The sequence below is a fragment of the Dryobates pubescens genome, chromosome 6, assembly GCF_014839835.1.
Source record: "Dryobates pubescens isolate bDryPub1 chromosome 6, bDryPub1.pri, whole genome shotgun sequence".
NCBI lineage: Eukaryota > Metazoa > Chordata > Aves > Piciformes > Picidae > Dryobates > Dryobates pubescens.
In genome coordinates this window covers 6,923,164-6,940,461 of record NC_071617.1, presented here as the reverse complement: position 1 = coordinate 6,940,461, position 17,298 = coordinate 6,923,164, and the positions used below count along the sequence as shown (strand labels likewise).

Genomic DNA, 17,298 nt, shown 5'->3' with positions numbered 1-17,298 from the left:
GTCAAAGGAAGTGTTGCATAAAATGACAAAACATCTGAGCAGAGAGTCCAAAAGCTATTTTCAGCTTCTGATTTCTAGATACCGACTCATCTTCCAAAGACTGACTTTTGCTTAACGGCATCACTGCAGGGTTGTTGCTGAACGTTTGTAAACACACCTCTTCTGAGGAGCAGCGTTCCATAGGCACTCGTCTGCCCTTTGCCCAAATATGCATGTGTGGGGCTACTGCAAATCAGCATAAAAGGCAACAGCTGCTTCTCAACTCAAAAATAAAAGCAGGCACTTCCCTTGGAGCAGATCTTTTGGACGTTTTGCAGCTCAGAAGCCCCTCTTCCCACTTGTTAAGCACTTTTGTCCATTGAGCCAATCTTCTCCTAACCAGCAGTGTCTTTTTAACACAACCTCGAGCTTCCCAAGACTGACTGTTACTATGGTTGTTGAAAGCATTCAAACAGGTTGAAAAGTTTGTGACTTAAGTTTTTACCTGAGGGCTGTTACTCATGTGAAGGTGGGTTTAAATTGTTCTCACTAGCAATAAACTACATTCCAGTATTAATGTCTTTTCAGTGTTTGGACATTTTATACTTAACTGCTGTTAGGTCTCACATTTCTACCCCAGTTCCTTTACAAGCACTTCAGAAGTGTAGGGAGGCATTTACACGGTTTTAGTATCCCAGTCCCTAAACGATTTACTTCAGTCATCCTCTAAATATAGAGCGTTTATTCAGATGTAGCAGTTTCTGGCTGCTCGGCGCTGGGAGCCCCTGGTGCCCAGAACCAAAGTATTTATAACTAGGTAAGGGTTCTGTCATCGGAGATCTTCTATTTACAGGGCTTAGTACAGTATGTTAAATAGCAAAGCTCCACAAATGCCAGCCGAGCGCGCCGCCGGAGGGCTGCTGCCGCGATCTCTGCGGGAGCCGAAAGCGCCCCCGCCAGATCCGACCGAGCTCTGTCTTCCTCCGCTCGCCCGCAGCTGGCGGCTTCTCCGCCGGCCATCGCCATGCCCCGAGACGTAGCGGTGGGGCCAGCAGTCGTAGGTCCAGCCTGCCCCATACGATAAGGCTGAGGCTCCCACAGGCTTCGGGCGCTGGTTTCAGCAGGGCTCGGGCTCGCCGCGGCTCAGAGCCACCCACCCCGGTTCCCGCTCTGTCCCGGCCGCCTCAGCCCTTTCCCCAGGCTGCTGCGGCGGCGGTGAGGGGAGGGAGGAAGCAGTGGGGCAGGAGCGGCCGGCCCGGCAGCAGTACGATCCGCGGTCGGGAACGCCCCAGCCGCCGCCGCCACGTCGGGTCGCCCCCGCCCCCCGCTTCCCCCCCCCCCCCCCCCCCCCCCCCCGCAAGATGGCGGACGCGCGACGTCGCGCGCTGTCACGTGACCGATGTCACGTGGGGGCCGGACCGGAAGCGGCGCGGCCTCCCCCTGCCGCGGCTGCCGGGCCGGCCATGGGCTGGGTGCGGGCCGCCGGGCAGCGGCTGCGGCAGCGGGCGCGGGGCGCCGAGGTGCTGCGGGAGACCTGCCGGCAGTACCCGCTCATCTGCTGCATTCTCCTGGGGCTGGGCGCCGCCACCCTCCTTCTCAACCGGTAACTGGGCCCGGCCCGGCCGGGAGGGCTGGGGCGCGGCGGGCTCGGTGTAGCGCTCGTACCTTGTCATGCAGCAATATTTCCTTCCTGTTTATTTATAAGGCATCTTCACGTTATGATGATCGTGTGGTCATTCGTGGCTGGCATCGTCACCTTCTACTGTTCATTGGGACCGGATTCCCTTTTGCCCAACTTTCTTTTTACTATAAAATATAAACCCAAGGTAAATAACGTCTGTTACCGTTCCTGAGATGGCTTTCTTTAGATCTGGTTTGAATTTACATCGGGTTGCGATCCTTGTACGATTCCAGCTGCTTTCTGACACACTACACTTCAGTACAGCTCATCTGCTAACCGAGGGAGGCTTTGTAGCAAATACAGAATGAGTTAAGACTTTGGATTGTTGTGCCAGGAGAGGTTCAGGCTGGATGTTAGGAAGAAGTTCTTCACAGAAAGCGAGATTGGCCATCGGAATGGGCTGCCCAGGGAGGTGGTGGACTCACCATCCCTGGAGGTGTTTAGGAAGAGACTGGATGAGGCACTTAGTGCCATGGTTTAGTTGATTAGATGGTGTTGGATGATAGGTTGGACTCGATGATCTCAAAGGTCTTTTCCAACCTGGTTAATTCTATTCTCTGTCTACATTTCTGCATAGTCCCATCAGACCTCTGTGGCTGTAAAGGTGGAGTTTGGGACTGCTCATAGATGCTATTTTCTGCACTCGTTTTTCGCTGTTGTTTTTTGAGTAGAAAGTATGAGAAATTGTCTAGTTTTGTTGTCTGTTATTGAAGATGCTCTTCCTTTGGTAAGCCAGCATTGAGCCTTCTTTGCTGATTTTGGTCAAACTTCTTGAAATTGTACAGCATTTGAAAGCAAAACAAACAGGCTTTCCCAAAAGAAACTGCTGTTTTCTGCTTTAAACCATTTTAAAGTTAGAATTCCATAGGGCTAAAAATGTTGTGGTTAGGATAGTTCAAGGTTATAAGTAAGGAAATTTTGGGGGAGAAAGGAGCTGTTGTGTTACTTGAAAAACTGATGTTCAGGGAGATGACTGGAGATGGGCAGGTGTATCTGTCTCCTTGACTTTGCTTTAGTGGAGCTGATTTTTCTGTTTGGTTCAGTTGTTTCTCAGCTGGTCTCTTCTCCCAGGCAACCAGCACCAGAACAAGAGGACACAGTCTCAAGCTGCACCAGGGAAGGTTTAGGATGGATGTTAGGAAGAAATTCTTCACAGAGTGATTGCCCATTGGAATGTGCTGCCCAGGGAGGTGGTGGAGTCACCATCAGTGGAGGTGTTTAGGAGGAGACTGGATGGGGTGCTTGGTGCCATGGTTTAGTTGATTAGGTGGTGTTGGATGATAGGTTGGACACAATGATCTTGAAGGTCTCGTCTAACCTGTTCTGTTCTGTTTTATTCTGTTCTGTTCTATTCTATTCTATTCTATTCATACCATGCCTTATTGTCAGCAGTGACAGGATGAGGGGCAATGGCTTTAGGCTGGAGAAGAGGAGATTTAGATGTTAGGAACAAATTCTTTACTGTGAAGGCAGTAGAACACTGGAACAGGTTGCCCAGGGAGGTGGTTGAGGCCCCTTGCCTGTAGATATTCAAGGTGGGGCTCAAGGAGGCTGTGGTGGTTTAGGCTGGGTGCTGGCCCAGATGCCACTGCGCAGGCCACACCTGGGAGGTCCCAAGGGGTGGGCCCAGCCCAGGGGGTGGTCACAGGGACCAGGTATTCCATTCCCATAATGCCCTGCTCCCCTATAAAAAGGCCATGCAGGGTCTTCACTTCCTCTTTCGTCCCCTGCTGCTGCCTAGGTAAAATGGCTGAGCTGCCTCCCTTGGGCCTGCCCAGGCCCAAGGCTGGGTTGGGGGGGAGGAAAGAGCCCTGGGGGGGGGTTTGGGTGTACCCCCAGGTGGGGATGGGATGTTCTTGGGTATGTTCTGGGATCTCTCTCTTTATCATGGTGCTTGTGGGTCTCTGTAAAACTTTCATTGTTGTTTATTGTTGTTTTCCTATTTAAACTTTCCATCACTTTTGCAATCCGTTTGCCTGAGTCGTTATTTCTGCCTGTGGTGGGGAGGGGATCTGCCCCAACCCATTACAGAGGCTCTGGGTAACCTGATCTAGTTGGGGATGTCCCTGCTGATGGCAGGGAGGTCAGGCTGGATGACCTTTGGAGGTCCCTTCCAGCCCGGACCATTGTATGATACTATGATCTTGTTCTCTTGTTGGGAGAACAACATTTGTCTTTCTGCTGTTCACTTTTCTGTAGTTGTGTACTCTTAAAAGGAAATTGAGAGTCATTCCCAAGAGTGTAAACTACTCTAAATATCTTCTCTTAGCAATTAGAATTGCCGGAGCTGTTTCCCCACGGTCACAGTTGTGCTGTGTGTGGCAAGGTCAAATGCAAGAGGCACAGGTAAGCTTATGTGTCACTGGTAAGGTTATTATTTCTTGTATTTTGCACATAGCAGTAGGAAACTTTCACTTAAAAAGTGGCATCAACTTTTCCATGTTCTCCTGCAGACCTACTTTGCTCCTGGAAAACTATCAGCCGTGGCTGGATCTAAAAGTGCCTTCCAAGGTTGATGCATCACTTTCAGAGGTAATTGCTGCTTCATTTCTTTAATAGCCTTAAATTCAGCAAGTTTTCATTACAGGTCTCTTAAACCTAAGACTTCTGCTTCAGTAGGTAGTGCAGATGTACTTCCCATGCATATTAACTTGTTCCTGTAGGAGTCAAATCAGAAGAATATATGCTGGGAGCAGAGAGGTGAGATGGCCTTCTTATTAACACAGAAGTGACTTGTTCCTCTAATGGTCTGCTTAAAACACAGAAGAAACATCTATGTAAACTCTAAAGTTTAAAGGGAAGAGCAGCTGTAAGTGAACATGTTCAGTTCTCAAAAAGTTAAAGGTTTCAGCCTGCTTAGGAGGCTGAAGTGGGGATTTGAGGCTGAGGAGATTATTTGCTCCAGCTACAAAAAGGTTGTAATGAAGATGATGATGATGTAAAGATAGTTGAAGTCATCAACTAAAGCTGCAACAAAGTTTGTCTGAAAACAGAAAAAAAGAGTTGGTAGACCTACTCAAAGGAAAACAGCAAAAACATAGAAATGTGTAGATGCAGACTGGGTGTTAGGAAGAAGTTCTTCAGCATGAGGGTGGTGAGACACTGGCACAGGTTGCCCAGGGAGGTGGTGGAAGCCTCATCTCTGGGGGTTTTTAAGGCCAGGCTGGATGTGGCTGTGAGCAACCTGCTGTAGTGTGAGGTGTCCCTGCCCATGGCAGGGGGCTTGGAACTAGCTGATCCTTGAGGGCCCTTCCAGCCCTAACAATTCTGTGATTCTGTGATAAATAGCTAGTTTGTAATAATGACTGTATATCAGGAATGTTGTTTTGTTCTTTTATCTTTGAAAAGATCTATCCAAGGAGCAAGTTTTTGGTTGTTTTCCTCCTTGATTGGTAATTAATTAAATATACTGGGAACAAAATAGATACTATTTAGTCCTTTATTAAACCTAAGGAAATGTGGAACAGAATAGAATAGACCAGGTTGGAAAAGGCCTTTGAGATCATCGTGTCCAGCTTATCACCCAACACCATCTAATCAACTAAACCATGGCACCAAGCACCCCATCCAGCCTCTTCCTAAACACCTCCAGTGATGGTGACTCCACCGCCTCCCTGGACAGCACATTCCAATGGGCTATCACTCTTTCTGTGAAGAATTTCTTCCTAACATCCATCTTAAACCTCCCCTGGTGCAGCTTGAGACTGTGTCCTCTTGTTCTGGTGCTGGTTGCCTGGGAGAAGAGACCAACCCCCACCTGTCTACAGCCTCCCTTCAGGTAGTTGTAGAGAGCAGCAAGGTCTCCCCTGAGTCTCCTCCAGGCTAAGCAACCCCAGCTCCCTCAGCCTCTCCTCATAGGGCTTGAGGAGCCCTCTCTGTAAGCACATGCATAGTTTGATCTTCATTTATTTAGAATTCCTGCTTTGGAGTTCAGTGTTAGGAGAATGAACAATTGACACACCAGAAATGAGAAGATTCTTGCAGATCAGCTCTCAAAATTGACAGCATGGTGTTCGTGGTGTAAGCAAGCAATGGTCTTCTGCTTGTGGTGGTGTCCTGGACACAGCCCACAGGAGGAGTAGCAAAAGAATGAAAACCTTAAGGGAAGGCTGGAGAGTTGGGGAATGTTTTTTCAAAACCACAGATAACAGCTTGTTGACTTCCTTTGGTTTAACTTCCTCTGCAGTTTCAGAAGCAACTGTTTACTGTTCAAAGATTACTTAATCTGTTAATTATTGTTTCAATAATAGAATGTCAAATAAATGCTTCTATGCATGTTTAGAATATTGAGTAGCAATATTCTACCTGGACCTCAGCAAGGCCTTTGACACTGTCCCCCACAGCAAACTCCTGCCCAAGCTGTCAGCCCATGGCATGGATGGGAGCACACTGCGATGGGTTAGGAACTGGCTGGAGGGCCGAGCCCAGAGAGTGGTAGTGAATGGTGCCACATCCAGCTGGCAGCCAGGCACTAGTGGTGTGCCCCAGGGATCAGTGCTGGGCCCCATGCTCTTTAACATCTTTATTGATGATCTGCTGGAGGGTAGAGAGGCTCTGCAGAGGGACCTCGACAGGCTGGACAGATGGGCAGAGTCCAAGGGCAGGAGATTGAACACATCCAAGTGCCGGGTTCTGCACATTGGCCACAGCAACCCCATGCAGAGCTACAGGCTGGGGTCAGAGTGGCTGGAGAGTGGCCAGGCAGAGAGGGACCTGGGGGTGCTGGTTGAGAGTAGACTGAACATGAGCCAGCAGTGTGCCCAGGTGGCCAAGAGGGCCAATGGCATCCTGGCCTGCATCAGGAACAGTGTGGCCAGCAGGAGCAGGGAGGTCATTCTGCCCCTGTACACTGCACTGGTTAGGCCGCACCTCGAGTACTGTGTCCAGTTCTGGGCCCCTCAGTTTAGGAAGGAGGTTGACTTGCTGGAACGTGTCCAGAGAAGGGCAACAGAGTTGGTGAAGGGGTTGTGTAATGGGTTGGGGCAGGTCCCCTCCCCACCACAGGCAGAAATAACGACTCAGACAAACGGATTGCAAAGGTGATGAAAGTTTAAATAGAAAGCAGTGAATGTTACAGAAAACCCAAAGCACAGTGACAAAGAAAGATCCCATCCCCACCTGAGGGTGCATGCAAAACCCCCAGGGCTCCTTCTTCCCCCTCCCTCTGCTGGGCTAGTCTCAGCTGGCCAGGCCTGAGACTGCCCATCCCCCTGTGGCCTTGGGCCCAATCAGGCCCATGGCCGGGAGATCTCTCCCCCAGTTACCAAGTCTCGGAGAGGGAAGGAAAGAGGAAGTGCCAGACTCCGCACTGGGTCTTATAGTGGTGCAAAGAATTATGGTAGGGAATACACAATTTCCTGTGTCCATCCCCCTGGGCTGGACTTCTGGACACAGGAAGTGAATGCACCAGGGGGGCACCCAGCTCAAACTACAACATGCCACCCCTGTATTTCATACCATAATCTTTGCACCCAAACACATCATCAGATCAGAAAACTTCTGACGACATGTCCAGCGGAGTCCATATCTTCATCTGGGCATCCACTCAAACAGTCTCTCATTCAGGCTCAAGCATCAGTCCATTCCAGTTGTTCTTCCTCATGTGATGGAACCTCCCAGCGACGCAGTCCTTCTCCTGCAGCGTGAATTCCTTGTGGACTCCTTGGGACATCCTGGTCACCTGGAAATACCTCACAACTTCTCAGCCAAGCCTTTACTCTCCTATTCAGCGGCAAATTCTCCACCCCTGGGGCAGGCCAGTCGGAACAATCCGGCTCCACGACTGCCTTTTCCAATCCATCCAGGGTGCCGCAGCCAACCGCTTTCACGCGGACCAAAGCTACACGGATGCATGCCAGAGGCACTCCGCACCCCCCGGCTGGGCGCTCGCGTACCGAGGCAGGACAGCATCCGGCTGCACAACCTCCACCCCCGGAAGAGGGAGGAGCTGCGCCACAGCCCGCTGAAGAAGCAGGGAGGTGGAGCCAGGTGCTCGGCGCCATTTTCGGAACACGTCCGAAAACACCAGGGAAAGATTTACAGCTGCCGCCGCCGCCTGAACGCAGCCCGGCTCGGGCGGTGCCGCCGCCGCCGCTTGAACGCGGCCCGGCCCGGCCCCCGCCGTCTCTGTCGCCGCGATGCAGAGTCCGAGTCACCTCCAGCAGTCGCTTGCCCGCTCGCCGCGGGTGTCCGCTCCCCGCAGCGGCCGCGGGCCGACCACGCTCTGCTTGCCGCTGCCCCTCCTCCGCTCCCCGCCGCTCCGCAGAGAACGAGGAGAAGGCAGGTCTCGCCTTCTTAGGCTACTCGAGCATTCTTAAGCTACCCTGGGCAGAAAGTCACAGAAAGAACCACCCCTCGCTGTTCCCAAGCAACAGGAGGGACTTCCATGCCATCAGCCACACACCAGCTATCCTTCTGCAGCCCACAGGAGTTCACACAGTCGCCCCGGTAACACAAAACCTGAGCCCCAACTTTCCAAACCCAAACCGACGCCCAGAACTAAATTTAAACTCTCCATCTTTTGCAATCCGAGCTGCAGTTGGCCCCACGTTGGTGCGCCAAAAAATGTAATGGGTTGGGGCAGGTCCCCTCCCCACCACAGGCAGAAATAACGACTCAGACAAACGGATTGCAAAGGTGATGAAAGTTTAAATAGAAAGCAGTGAATGTTACAGAAAACCCAAAGCACAGTGACAAAGAAAGATCCCATCCCCACCTGAGGGTGCATGCAAAACCCCCAGGGCTCCTTCTTCCCCCTCCCTCTGCTGGGCTAGTCTCAGCTGGCCAGGCCTGAGACTGCCCATCCCCCTGTGGCCTTGGGCCCAATCAGGCCCATGGCCGGGAGATCTCTCCCCCAGTTACCAAGTCTCGGAGAGGGAAGGAAAGAGGAAGTGCCAGACTCCGCACTGGGTCTTATAGTGGTGCAAAGAATTATGGTAGGGAATACACAATTTCCTGTGTCCATCCCCCTGGGCTGGACTTCTGGACACAGGAAGTGAATGCACCAGGGGGGCACCCAGCTCAAACTACAACAGGTTGGAACATAAGCCCTATGAGGAGAGGCTGAGGGAGCTGGGGTTGCTTAGCCTGCAGAAGAGGAGGCTCAGGGGAGACCTTCTTGCTGTCTACAACTGCCTGAAGGGAGGTTGTAGCCAGGTGGGGGTTGGTCTCTTCTCCCAAGCAACCAGCACCAGAACAAGAGGACACAGTCTCAAGCTCTACCAGGGGAGGTTCAGACTGGATGTTAGGAAGAAGTTCTACACAGAGAGAGTGATAGCCCATTGGAATGGGCTGCCTGGGAAGGTGGTGGAGTCACCATCACTGGAGGTGTTTAGGAGGAGACTGGATGGGGCACTTGGTGCCATGGTTTAGTTGATTAGATGGTGTTGGATGATAGGCTGGACTCGATCTCAAAGGTCTTTTACAACCTGGTCTGGTCTATTCTATTCTATTCTATTTTATTCTATTCTGTTCTATTGTGTTCTGTTCTGTTTTATTCTGTTCTGTTTTATTCTGTTTTGTTCTATTCTAAAAGTGTAGCAGGTGTTCTGCCCACACCGTATTCTTCTTCACCCTCTTGCTCAGGGGATGCCTGGAATTGGATAGTCTGCTTCAGCTTGGAAGGAGACACTGCTCTTACTTTCTGTTGTGGGTTAGTCATACATTAGAGGGAAGCTGATACAGGGAGAGATGCATTAAGATTAATGAGATTCTAGAGGAGTGCAGAGTGCTGCCTGCTTCTGAGAGGGAAAGTATTTGGAATAACTCTGGATTTATTCTGGATTGTTTGTTTTCTAGTTCTTCCCTTGCAGGTTGTGGAATGTTGGCAGCATTGTCATTTCCAGTGTTTCTGATTTTGAATCAGTTGTGCAGTCTTTCAGCTTGTGAAGTGCTTACAGAATAATTGAAGACACATGCAAATGCAAGGTTTTCCCCAGAAGTGTGGATTTTTCTCTTGGGTTGTGATGGCAGTTTGTCTTGGTTTGCAAATTTTTCATCTTTTGCAGCCATGTTTTGGTTATCTATGCTGTACATGGTTAGAACAGTCAGAAACACCCAAGCTTGGGCTCTCTTCCCCTCTTCATTTATGTCCATTTTTGCAGTTGAACTCTTTAACTGCCTCAGTTATCAGTATTTGATAGTTTGGCCTGGGTCCTGCACAAAAGTAATCATAGAATCATACAATATTAGAGGTTGGAAGGGACCTCCAGAGATCTTCAAGTCCACCCCCTGCCAGAGCAGCATCACCCAGGGTAGTCTGCACAGGAATACATCCAGGTGGGTGTGGAAAGTCTCCAGAGAAGGAGACTTTACAATCCCTCTGGGCAGCCTGTTCCAGTGCTCCATTACCCTCACTGTAAAGAAGTTTCTCCTCATGTTGAGGTGAAACCTTTGATGTTCAAGTTTGTATCCATTGTTCCTTGTCTTATTACTGTGCACCACCAAAAAGAGCTTAGCCCCCTCCACTTGACACCCACCTCTCAGATATTGATAGATATTGATCAAATTCACTCTCAGTCTTCTCTTCTAAAGATTAAACAGCCCCAGGGATCTCAGTCTCTGTTCACAGGGGAAATGCTCAAGTCCCCTAATCATCCTTGTGGCTCTCCATTGGATTCTTTCCAGCAGGTCTCTGTCTCTCTTGAATTGGGCAGCCCAAAAGTGGGGAGACCATGCCTGGAATACTGTGGTCTCACCAGGGCAGAGCAGAGGGGGAGAAGAACCTCCCTAGACCTGCTGGACACACTTTTCTTGATGCACCCTAGGATCCCATTGGCTCTCTTGGCCACAAGGGCAGATTGATGTCCCATGGAAAACTTGCTGTCCACCAGCACTCCAAGGTCTTTCTCCATGGAGCTGCTTTCCAGCAGGGCAGCCCCTAACCTGTACTGGTGCCTGCTTTTATTTCTCCCCATATGCAGGACCCTGCACTTGTTCTTATTGAACTTCATGAGGTTTGCTTTTACCCAGCTCTCCAGCCTGTCCACATCTTGTTGGATGGCAGCAGAACCTGACCAAAGTGACCAGAAGTCTTTTTGACTTTGGATGTGACACCTGTGGGTCAATTCTTAATGTTCTATGTAATTTCAGGTCCTTCAGAGTCTATAAAGGAGAATTTCATTCTGTTACTCAATTAATGAACTTAGCTTTTCCCCTACAATTTCATTTTTGTTGTGTGAGGGATGGTTGCAAGTCTAACCTGTGGAAAGCTTCTCAGCTACTCATGAAAGAAGTGCCTTGTAGGATCAAGGTGCTGTCTGTTAATCTCACTGATTTGTCCTTTCATTCTGAAATTGTCAAGTTCTTGATTGGATTGTGGGACCAGAATTTCATCTCTTTTTATTTCTCTTCTGAATGTAAGAAGTGGACAAACACATGATAAGAAGTCACTGTCTTAAGTGTGCTCTTTGCCAGTCCCGAACTCTTGTTTGCACCACGGTGGCCTGCATGCTTTCTTCTTGGGAGTTTCTTGTTCTGCCCTCAGGAATTAGTCTCAGCTATCCAGTTATAGCATCTTATAAGGCTCTTAAGCTTGTTCTTGTGCTTTACTTATCAAGTCCTTGCTTCTTCCCAGTCTAATCTGGTACTTCCTGGTGCTTCTGACATGCTGCTGATTGATCACTTGCCTCTAAGCTTCCTCCTCCTGACACCTGATGTCTAATCTATGGCAGTCCAAGAAAGTGTTTCTCAACAGCAAAGACTGACTGCCTTGCTGTCTTAGGCAGTGCACACTAGAAAATATTTTCTCTTTGTTTTTAATTCAAGATGCTGCTTATATTGCTGCCTGCTGGACTTGGTTTTATATCTGTAATCCCTTTCATTTCCAAGCTGCTCACACATAGGCAGGTTGCATGAAACGTAGCTAAGGTTTAGACAAAATGACTCCTCATTTGCGTTTGAAACTGACAAAGAATACTTCAGAGACAAGGAAATTGCCTATCACTAGCTGTCATTCTTTGAGGTGTCCTGTCTGCTTTGTTGTGTGTGTAGCACCAGCAGTTGAGCTTGATTAATAGTGTTGGTATTGCTAGAAGAGAAGTGGATAGAACAGAATAGAATAGAATAGACCAGGTTGAAAAAGACCTTTGAGATCATTGAGTCCAACCTATCACCCAACACCATCTAATCAACTAAACCATGGCACCAAGCCCCTCATCAAGTCTCTTCCTAAACACCTCCAGTGATGGTGACTCCACCACCTCCCTGGGCAGCACATTCCAATGGCCAGTCTCTCTGGGAAGAACTTCTTCCTAACATCCAGCCTAAACCTCCCCTGGCGCAGCTTGAGACTGTGTCCTCTTGTTCTGGTGCCAGTTGCCTGTGGAAGAGACCAGCCCCCACCTGGCTACAACCTCCCTTCAGGTAGTTGTGGAGAACAAGAAGGTCTCCCCTGAGCCTCCTCTTCTCCAGGCTAAGCAACCCCAGCTCCCTCAGCCTCTCCTCACAGGGCTGTGTTCCAAACCCCTCCCCAGCTTTGTTGCCCTTTTCTGGACACGCTTCAGCAACTCAACATCTTTCCTAAACTGAGGGTGCCAGAACTGGACACAGGACTCAAGGTGTGGCCTAAGCAGTGCTGAGTACAGGGGTTCTTGCATCTTGGATCTTGCATCTTTTCTGCTTTTCTTGCTGATTTAATAACCAGAGAAAGGTGATTCTCAGAATGATGTGTGTTTGGCTTTGCTTGCAGTAAGAATGAGATCTCTTGCTGTTGGAAGTGGTTCTTCTGGTGGCCTTTAGAAGCCTGTGGACTGAAGGCAAAGAGAGTGCCAACAAGTTATGTTAGCATCTGATGAACTGAAATTGCAGTGACACAGGTGATTGAAGCCTGATGGACAGACTTTCAGTTCCAAAGTAGCAGTTATGCATAAAGAGAGCTCTTTTGAGAGGAGTGCTCTGTGCTCCCTTTGACTGCACTGCCTTCTGCTTGAAGGCTTTCCAAGTGAGCTTTCCACTCCAAGCAGAAGGTGGTCTGCTGTGGTTGCTCTAGTTGGGCATAGCAAAAGTGGAGGAGGAAGACAAAGGGATCCTTTGACAGATAGGTGCATTGTCTGGGTTGTTCTGCAGGCCTTTGCTTTTGAAAGACACATCTTTGATGGAATCTTGAGCGCTGAAGAGGTTTATTTTGTTAGAAACTCAGCATGAACAAAAACCAGTGTTGCAATACTTGGGAGACTGAAGTGTCTGTGAGGCAAACTGGTGGTTTATATACTGGCAGTGCTATGGAAGGCATCATGGAAATTGGCTTTGAGTAGTCTGGCCTATTGCTCTTAAGGCTAGTGGTCTGTCTTGCTGACTGGTACTGGATGTGTTCTCACTCCTGTTGTCTGAAGATTAACTTCCAAAGAAGACTCTCTGGGATTTCCTGATCTATTCCAGACTGGGAAGCAAAGCCTCTGTAGCCATCTCTTCCCACCCTGCTTTTGAAAACTATGGGACTGAAGGGGGCAGGATGAACAAAATCTAGCTTTACCCATCATCAGCACATGATCATCTTACAACTTCAAGATCTATTACTATAGGGGTAGGAGGAAAGACATTGATGACATTGCATGGTCTATGGCACAGGCATCTAAAGTTACCTCAGATGGAAAGCATCCCTTCAGAGGAACAGGAACACAATTTCTCCTTCACCCTTACAAACAAAGGGAGGAAAATCACTGAAATGGAACAACTGCAAGAGAAAATCCTAATACATTTGAGTAGGTGATATTCTTAGTAGTGAGGACAGCAGAAGAGTATTTGTCAGCTGCTCCAGTCTAAAGAATTGAGGGGAACTGAAAAGGCTGTGGTGTGCAATTTACTGAGTGTGCTTTTGTAATCATGAGTAGAGCAGAGTCATGTAGTGCCCTAAACCCAGTATAAATTTAGTAAGCCTTCAATTCTTTGCAGTGCACACAGTGTGAAGGAGTGGAGCAGCAGGGCTTGTAAGAACAGTAATGCTTGTTCTAGAAGTGACACTTGTGTGTCAGCTGCCTCATTCAGCTTTCCTTTCAAGCAGATTCTGCACTTGTCGTTGAACACAATGGCTTTCTTTGCAAAACCTTTCCTCCCATAGAAGCACACATACTTGTGTCTTACTACCCTCATCAGCACTGCTGCTGCTGGGAACAAACTGATCTTTAGAGCAATGATTCAGATTAAGGGGTAGGTTGCAACGGGGGGAGGTAGTACAGAGAGTGTCATCCTTCCTTCACCTTCATCATGTTCTTTTTTTCTTGGCACTGTCTGATATTTCCCCTTCCCTTCAGAAGTTTTCTTTTTGCTATTTATTTTACAAGGACTGTGACAATAGCTTTCATGTAGGTATAAGGAGAGGTGCCAAAGCAGCAGTCCTAGCATATATGGTGGTGGCAGCCCCTGGATTGCACACTGATTGTCACCTCCTTTTCTTCCCTTCCTTCAGTGACAAAGCAAAGATAAACCTGGACATGCCTGTGAGAATAGAACAGAATAGAACAGAATAGAATAGAATAGAATAGACCAGGTTGGAAAAGACCTTTGAGATCATTGAGTCCAACCTATCACCCAACACCATCTAATCAACTAAACCATGGTACTAAGTGCCTCATCCAGTCTTATTTTAAACACCTCCAGTGATGGTGACTCCACCACCTCCCTGGGCAGCTCATTCCAATGGCCAATCTCTCTTTCTGTGAAGAACTTCTTCCTAACATCCAGCCTAAACCTCCCCTGAGGTTCAGCACTGGTTCTGCCTGATTAATGAGATTCTGCAATGTGGAAAAGGCAACCACAGGCTTGACCTCTGAGGAATAAGTTTGATGGAAGAGTATGGAACAGATTCTCCTACAGAGTTCCATGTAGGCAGGATACACAGGAGCTAGGAACAGGAGGCGGAAGGCCATGAGGATACATGCAAGACAAGAACTTTGGGAGCTGCTGTGTTTGAGACTTTAGGAGATGACTGCACCCTAAGGCAGGTATTGTTGAAATTGTGGTGCAGGATGTGGAGAAAGAGAGCAGCTTTCCTAGGAATTACTTTTTAGGATTCTTCTTTTGCTTTCTTTGTGAGTGGTGCAACCTGGAGAGGGACCTGGGGGTATTGGTTGATAGTTGACTGAATGTCAGCAGCCTGCCTAGGTGGCTAAGAATGTATTGGAAACAGTTTGGCCAGCAGGAACAGGGAGGTAATCATCCCCCTGTACTCTGCACTGGTGAGGACACAGCTTGAGTACTGTGTTCAGTTCTGGGCCCCTCAGTACAGGAAGAATATTGAGATGCTGGAGCATATGCAGAGAAGGGCAACAAGGTTACTGAAAGGCCTGGAGCACATGTCCTATGAGGAGCATCAGAGGGAGCAGGGGTTGTTCAGTCTGAAGAAGAGGAGGCTGAGGGAAGGCCTCATTGCTCTCCACAATTACCTGAAGGGAGGTTGGAGCAAGGAGGGAGCAGCCTCTTCCCCTTGGTGTCAAGCAACAGGACTAGGGGAAATGGTTTCAAGCTGCACCAGGGGAGGTTTCGGCTGGGTATTAGGATATATTTCTTCACTGAAAGGGTTCTCAAATGTTGGCATGGTCTGCCCAGGGCAGTGGTGGAAAGAATGTGGGCTGATGTGAAAAATGAGGTAAGGACTGCCTGAGGTACAGTTACATTTTCTGTAGCATTCACCAGACAGTAGCCGCAGCCCTGCCCTTCGTGTCGTCCGTGGTGCTAGTGGCAGCTGCTTCAAGCTGATACCTGATGAAGCCATCGCTTCTTTCTCCCATTTGCACAAAGCACTGACTATTGTGCCCAATGATACATCTCACAGTAGGATCACAGTGTACACATTCCTGTGTTAAAGATCCATGGTGTGTGAAGAAGCCCTGTGAGGAGAGGCTGCGGGAGCTGGGATTGTTTAGCCTGGAGAAGAGGAGGCTCAGGGGAGACCTCATTGCTGTCTACCTGAAGGGAGGCTGTAGACAGGTGGGGGTTGGTCTCTTCTTCCAGGCAACCAGCACCAGAACAAGAGGACACAGTCTCAAGCTGCACCGGGGGAAGTTTAGGCTGGATGTTAGGAAGAAATTCTTCACAGAGAGAGTTGTTGGCCTTTGGAATGTGCTGCCCAGGGAGGTGGTGGAGTCACCGTCCCTGGAGGTGTTCAAAAAGGGATTGGATGTAGCACTTGAAGCCATGGTGTAGTAGTCACGAGGTGTTGGGTGACAGGTTGGATTTGGTGATCTTTGAGGTCTTTTCCAACCTTACTGATTCTGTGATTCTATGATTCTCTTTGGAAGATGTATTTCTAGCCATTCCTAAAAGGGCTTGTGGTGAACTGTCAGTTTTGTAATGTGGTTGTCTTTGTTCTGCACAGGTGCTCGAGTTGGTGCTGGAAAACTTTATTTATCCATGGTACAGGTATGAAAATTACTGGGTTTGAATATCATAAGTATTTTTTACAACTGATTTAGAAATAGACACCTGAAGATAAAAGTTTCTGTTTGTTTAGTAAAATATAGAGAATGCTTTTAAGTGCTACTCTTTCATTGTTTTACTGTCTTTAAATAATTCAGGCATGACAGAGTTGATTCTGAAATGTGTATTCCATCCTCTGAACCCTTTTAGAGGTTATTTTTATGTGTTAATTTTCTAATAACTCTTAGATGGATGTACATACGGTGTGACTGAAATCTCTGCAAACACTCAGGAGCCCTGAGGACTTTTTATTTCTGGATTAGAAATGTGCTGATCTGTCATACTGCTTAAAAACAACAGAAAACTCAGGTTTTCTAAAACCAAATTCTACTTTTAATTAATGTAGAAAGGGTATTTAGAATACATGCTGTGGCCACCTTCTTGCAAAGCATCTGGTGATTTGCCGAGTCTTAAGGCTGTGAGTGGTTGTGCAGGGTGGAATAGAGCAATATGGTATAAATCACTTGAAAATAGTATACAAAGAATAGGCTGTGGCTAATAGAATAGAATAAACCAGGGTGGAAGAGACCTTCGAGATCATCAAGTCCAACCCATTATCCAACACCACCTAATCAACTGAACCATGCAACCAAGCACCCCATCCAGTCTCCTCGTAAACACCTCCAGTGATGGTGACTCCACCACCGCCCTGGGCAGCACATTCCAACAGGCAATCACTCTCTCTGTGTAGAACATCTTCCTAACACCCAGTCTAAACCTCCCCTGGCACAGCTTGAAACTGTGTCCTCTTGTTCTGGTGCTGGTTGCCTGGGAGAAGAGACCAACCCCCACCCAGCTACAGCCTCCCTTAAGGTAGTTGTAGAGAGCAATAAGGTCTCCCCTAAGCCTTCTCTTCTCCAGGCTAAGCAACCCCAGCTCCCTCAGCCTCTCCTCATAGGGCTGTGCTCCAAACCCCTCACCAACTTTGTTGCCCTTCTCTGGACACGTTCCAGCATGTCAAGTTCCTTCCTAAACTGAGGGGCCCAGAACTGGGCACAGTACTCGAGGTGTGGCCTAACCAGTGCAGAGTACAGGGGCAGAATGACCTCCCTGCTCCTGCTGGCCACACTGTTCCTGATGCAGGCCAGGATGCCACTGGCCCTCTTGGCCACCTGGGCGCACTACATATAATTTCATTTGTTTCCCCTTTGTACCTTTATGTAGTAGTTAATGCTTCAGAATAGGTTGCAAGAAGATACTAACAATACGTATTTTTAAATGGCATG

The 17,298-nt window shown here is 48.5% G+C and overlaps 1 protein-coding gene across 2 annotated transcripts in view; it reads left to right on the top strand.

Moving 5' to 3' along the window:
* The first annotated feature begins 1,404 nt into the window (after nt 1-1,404).
* SNX14 (sorting nexin 14) overlaps nt 1,405-17,298 on the top strand; it is an 85,155-nt gene continuing 69,261 nt past the window's right edge. For both annotated transcript variants that reach the window (XM_054162566.1, XM_054162564.1), the window contains exons 1-5: nt 1,405-1,582; nt 1,685-1,805; nt 3,930-4,006; nt 4,114-4,192; nt 15,972-16,015. In XM_054162566.1, the coding sequence (XP_054018541.1) occupies nt 1,443-1,582; nt 1,685-1,805; nt 3,930-4,006; nt 4,114-4,192; nt 15,972-16,015 (461 nt within the window). In that variant the 5' untranslated portion in view covers nt 1,405-1,442. The remainder of the gene's footprint in view (nt 1,583-1,684; nt 1,806-3,929; nt 4,007-4,113; nt 4,193-15,971; nt 16,016-17,298) is intronic.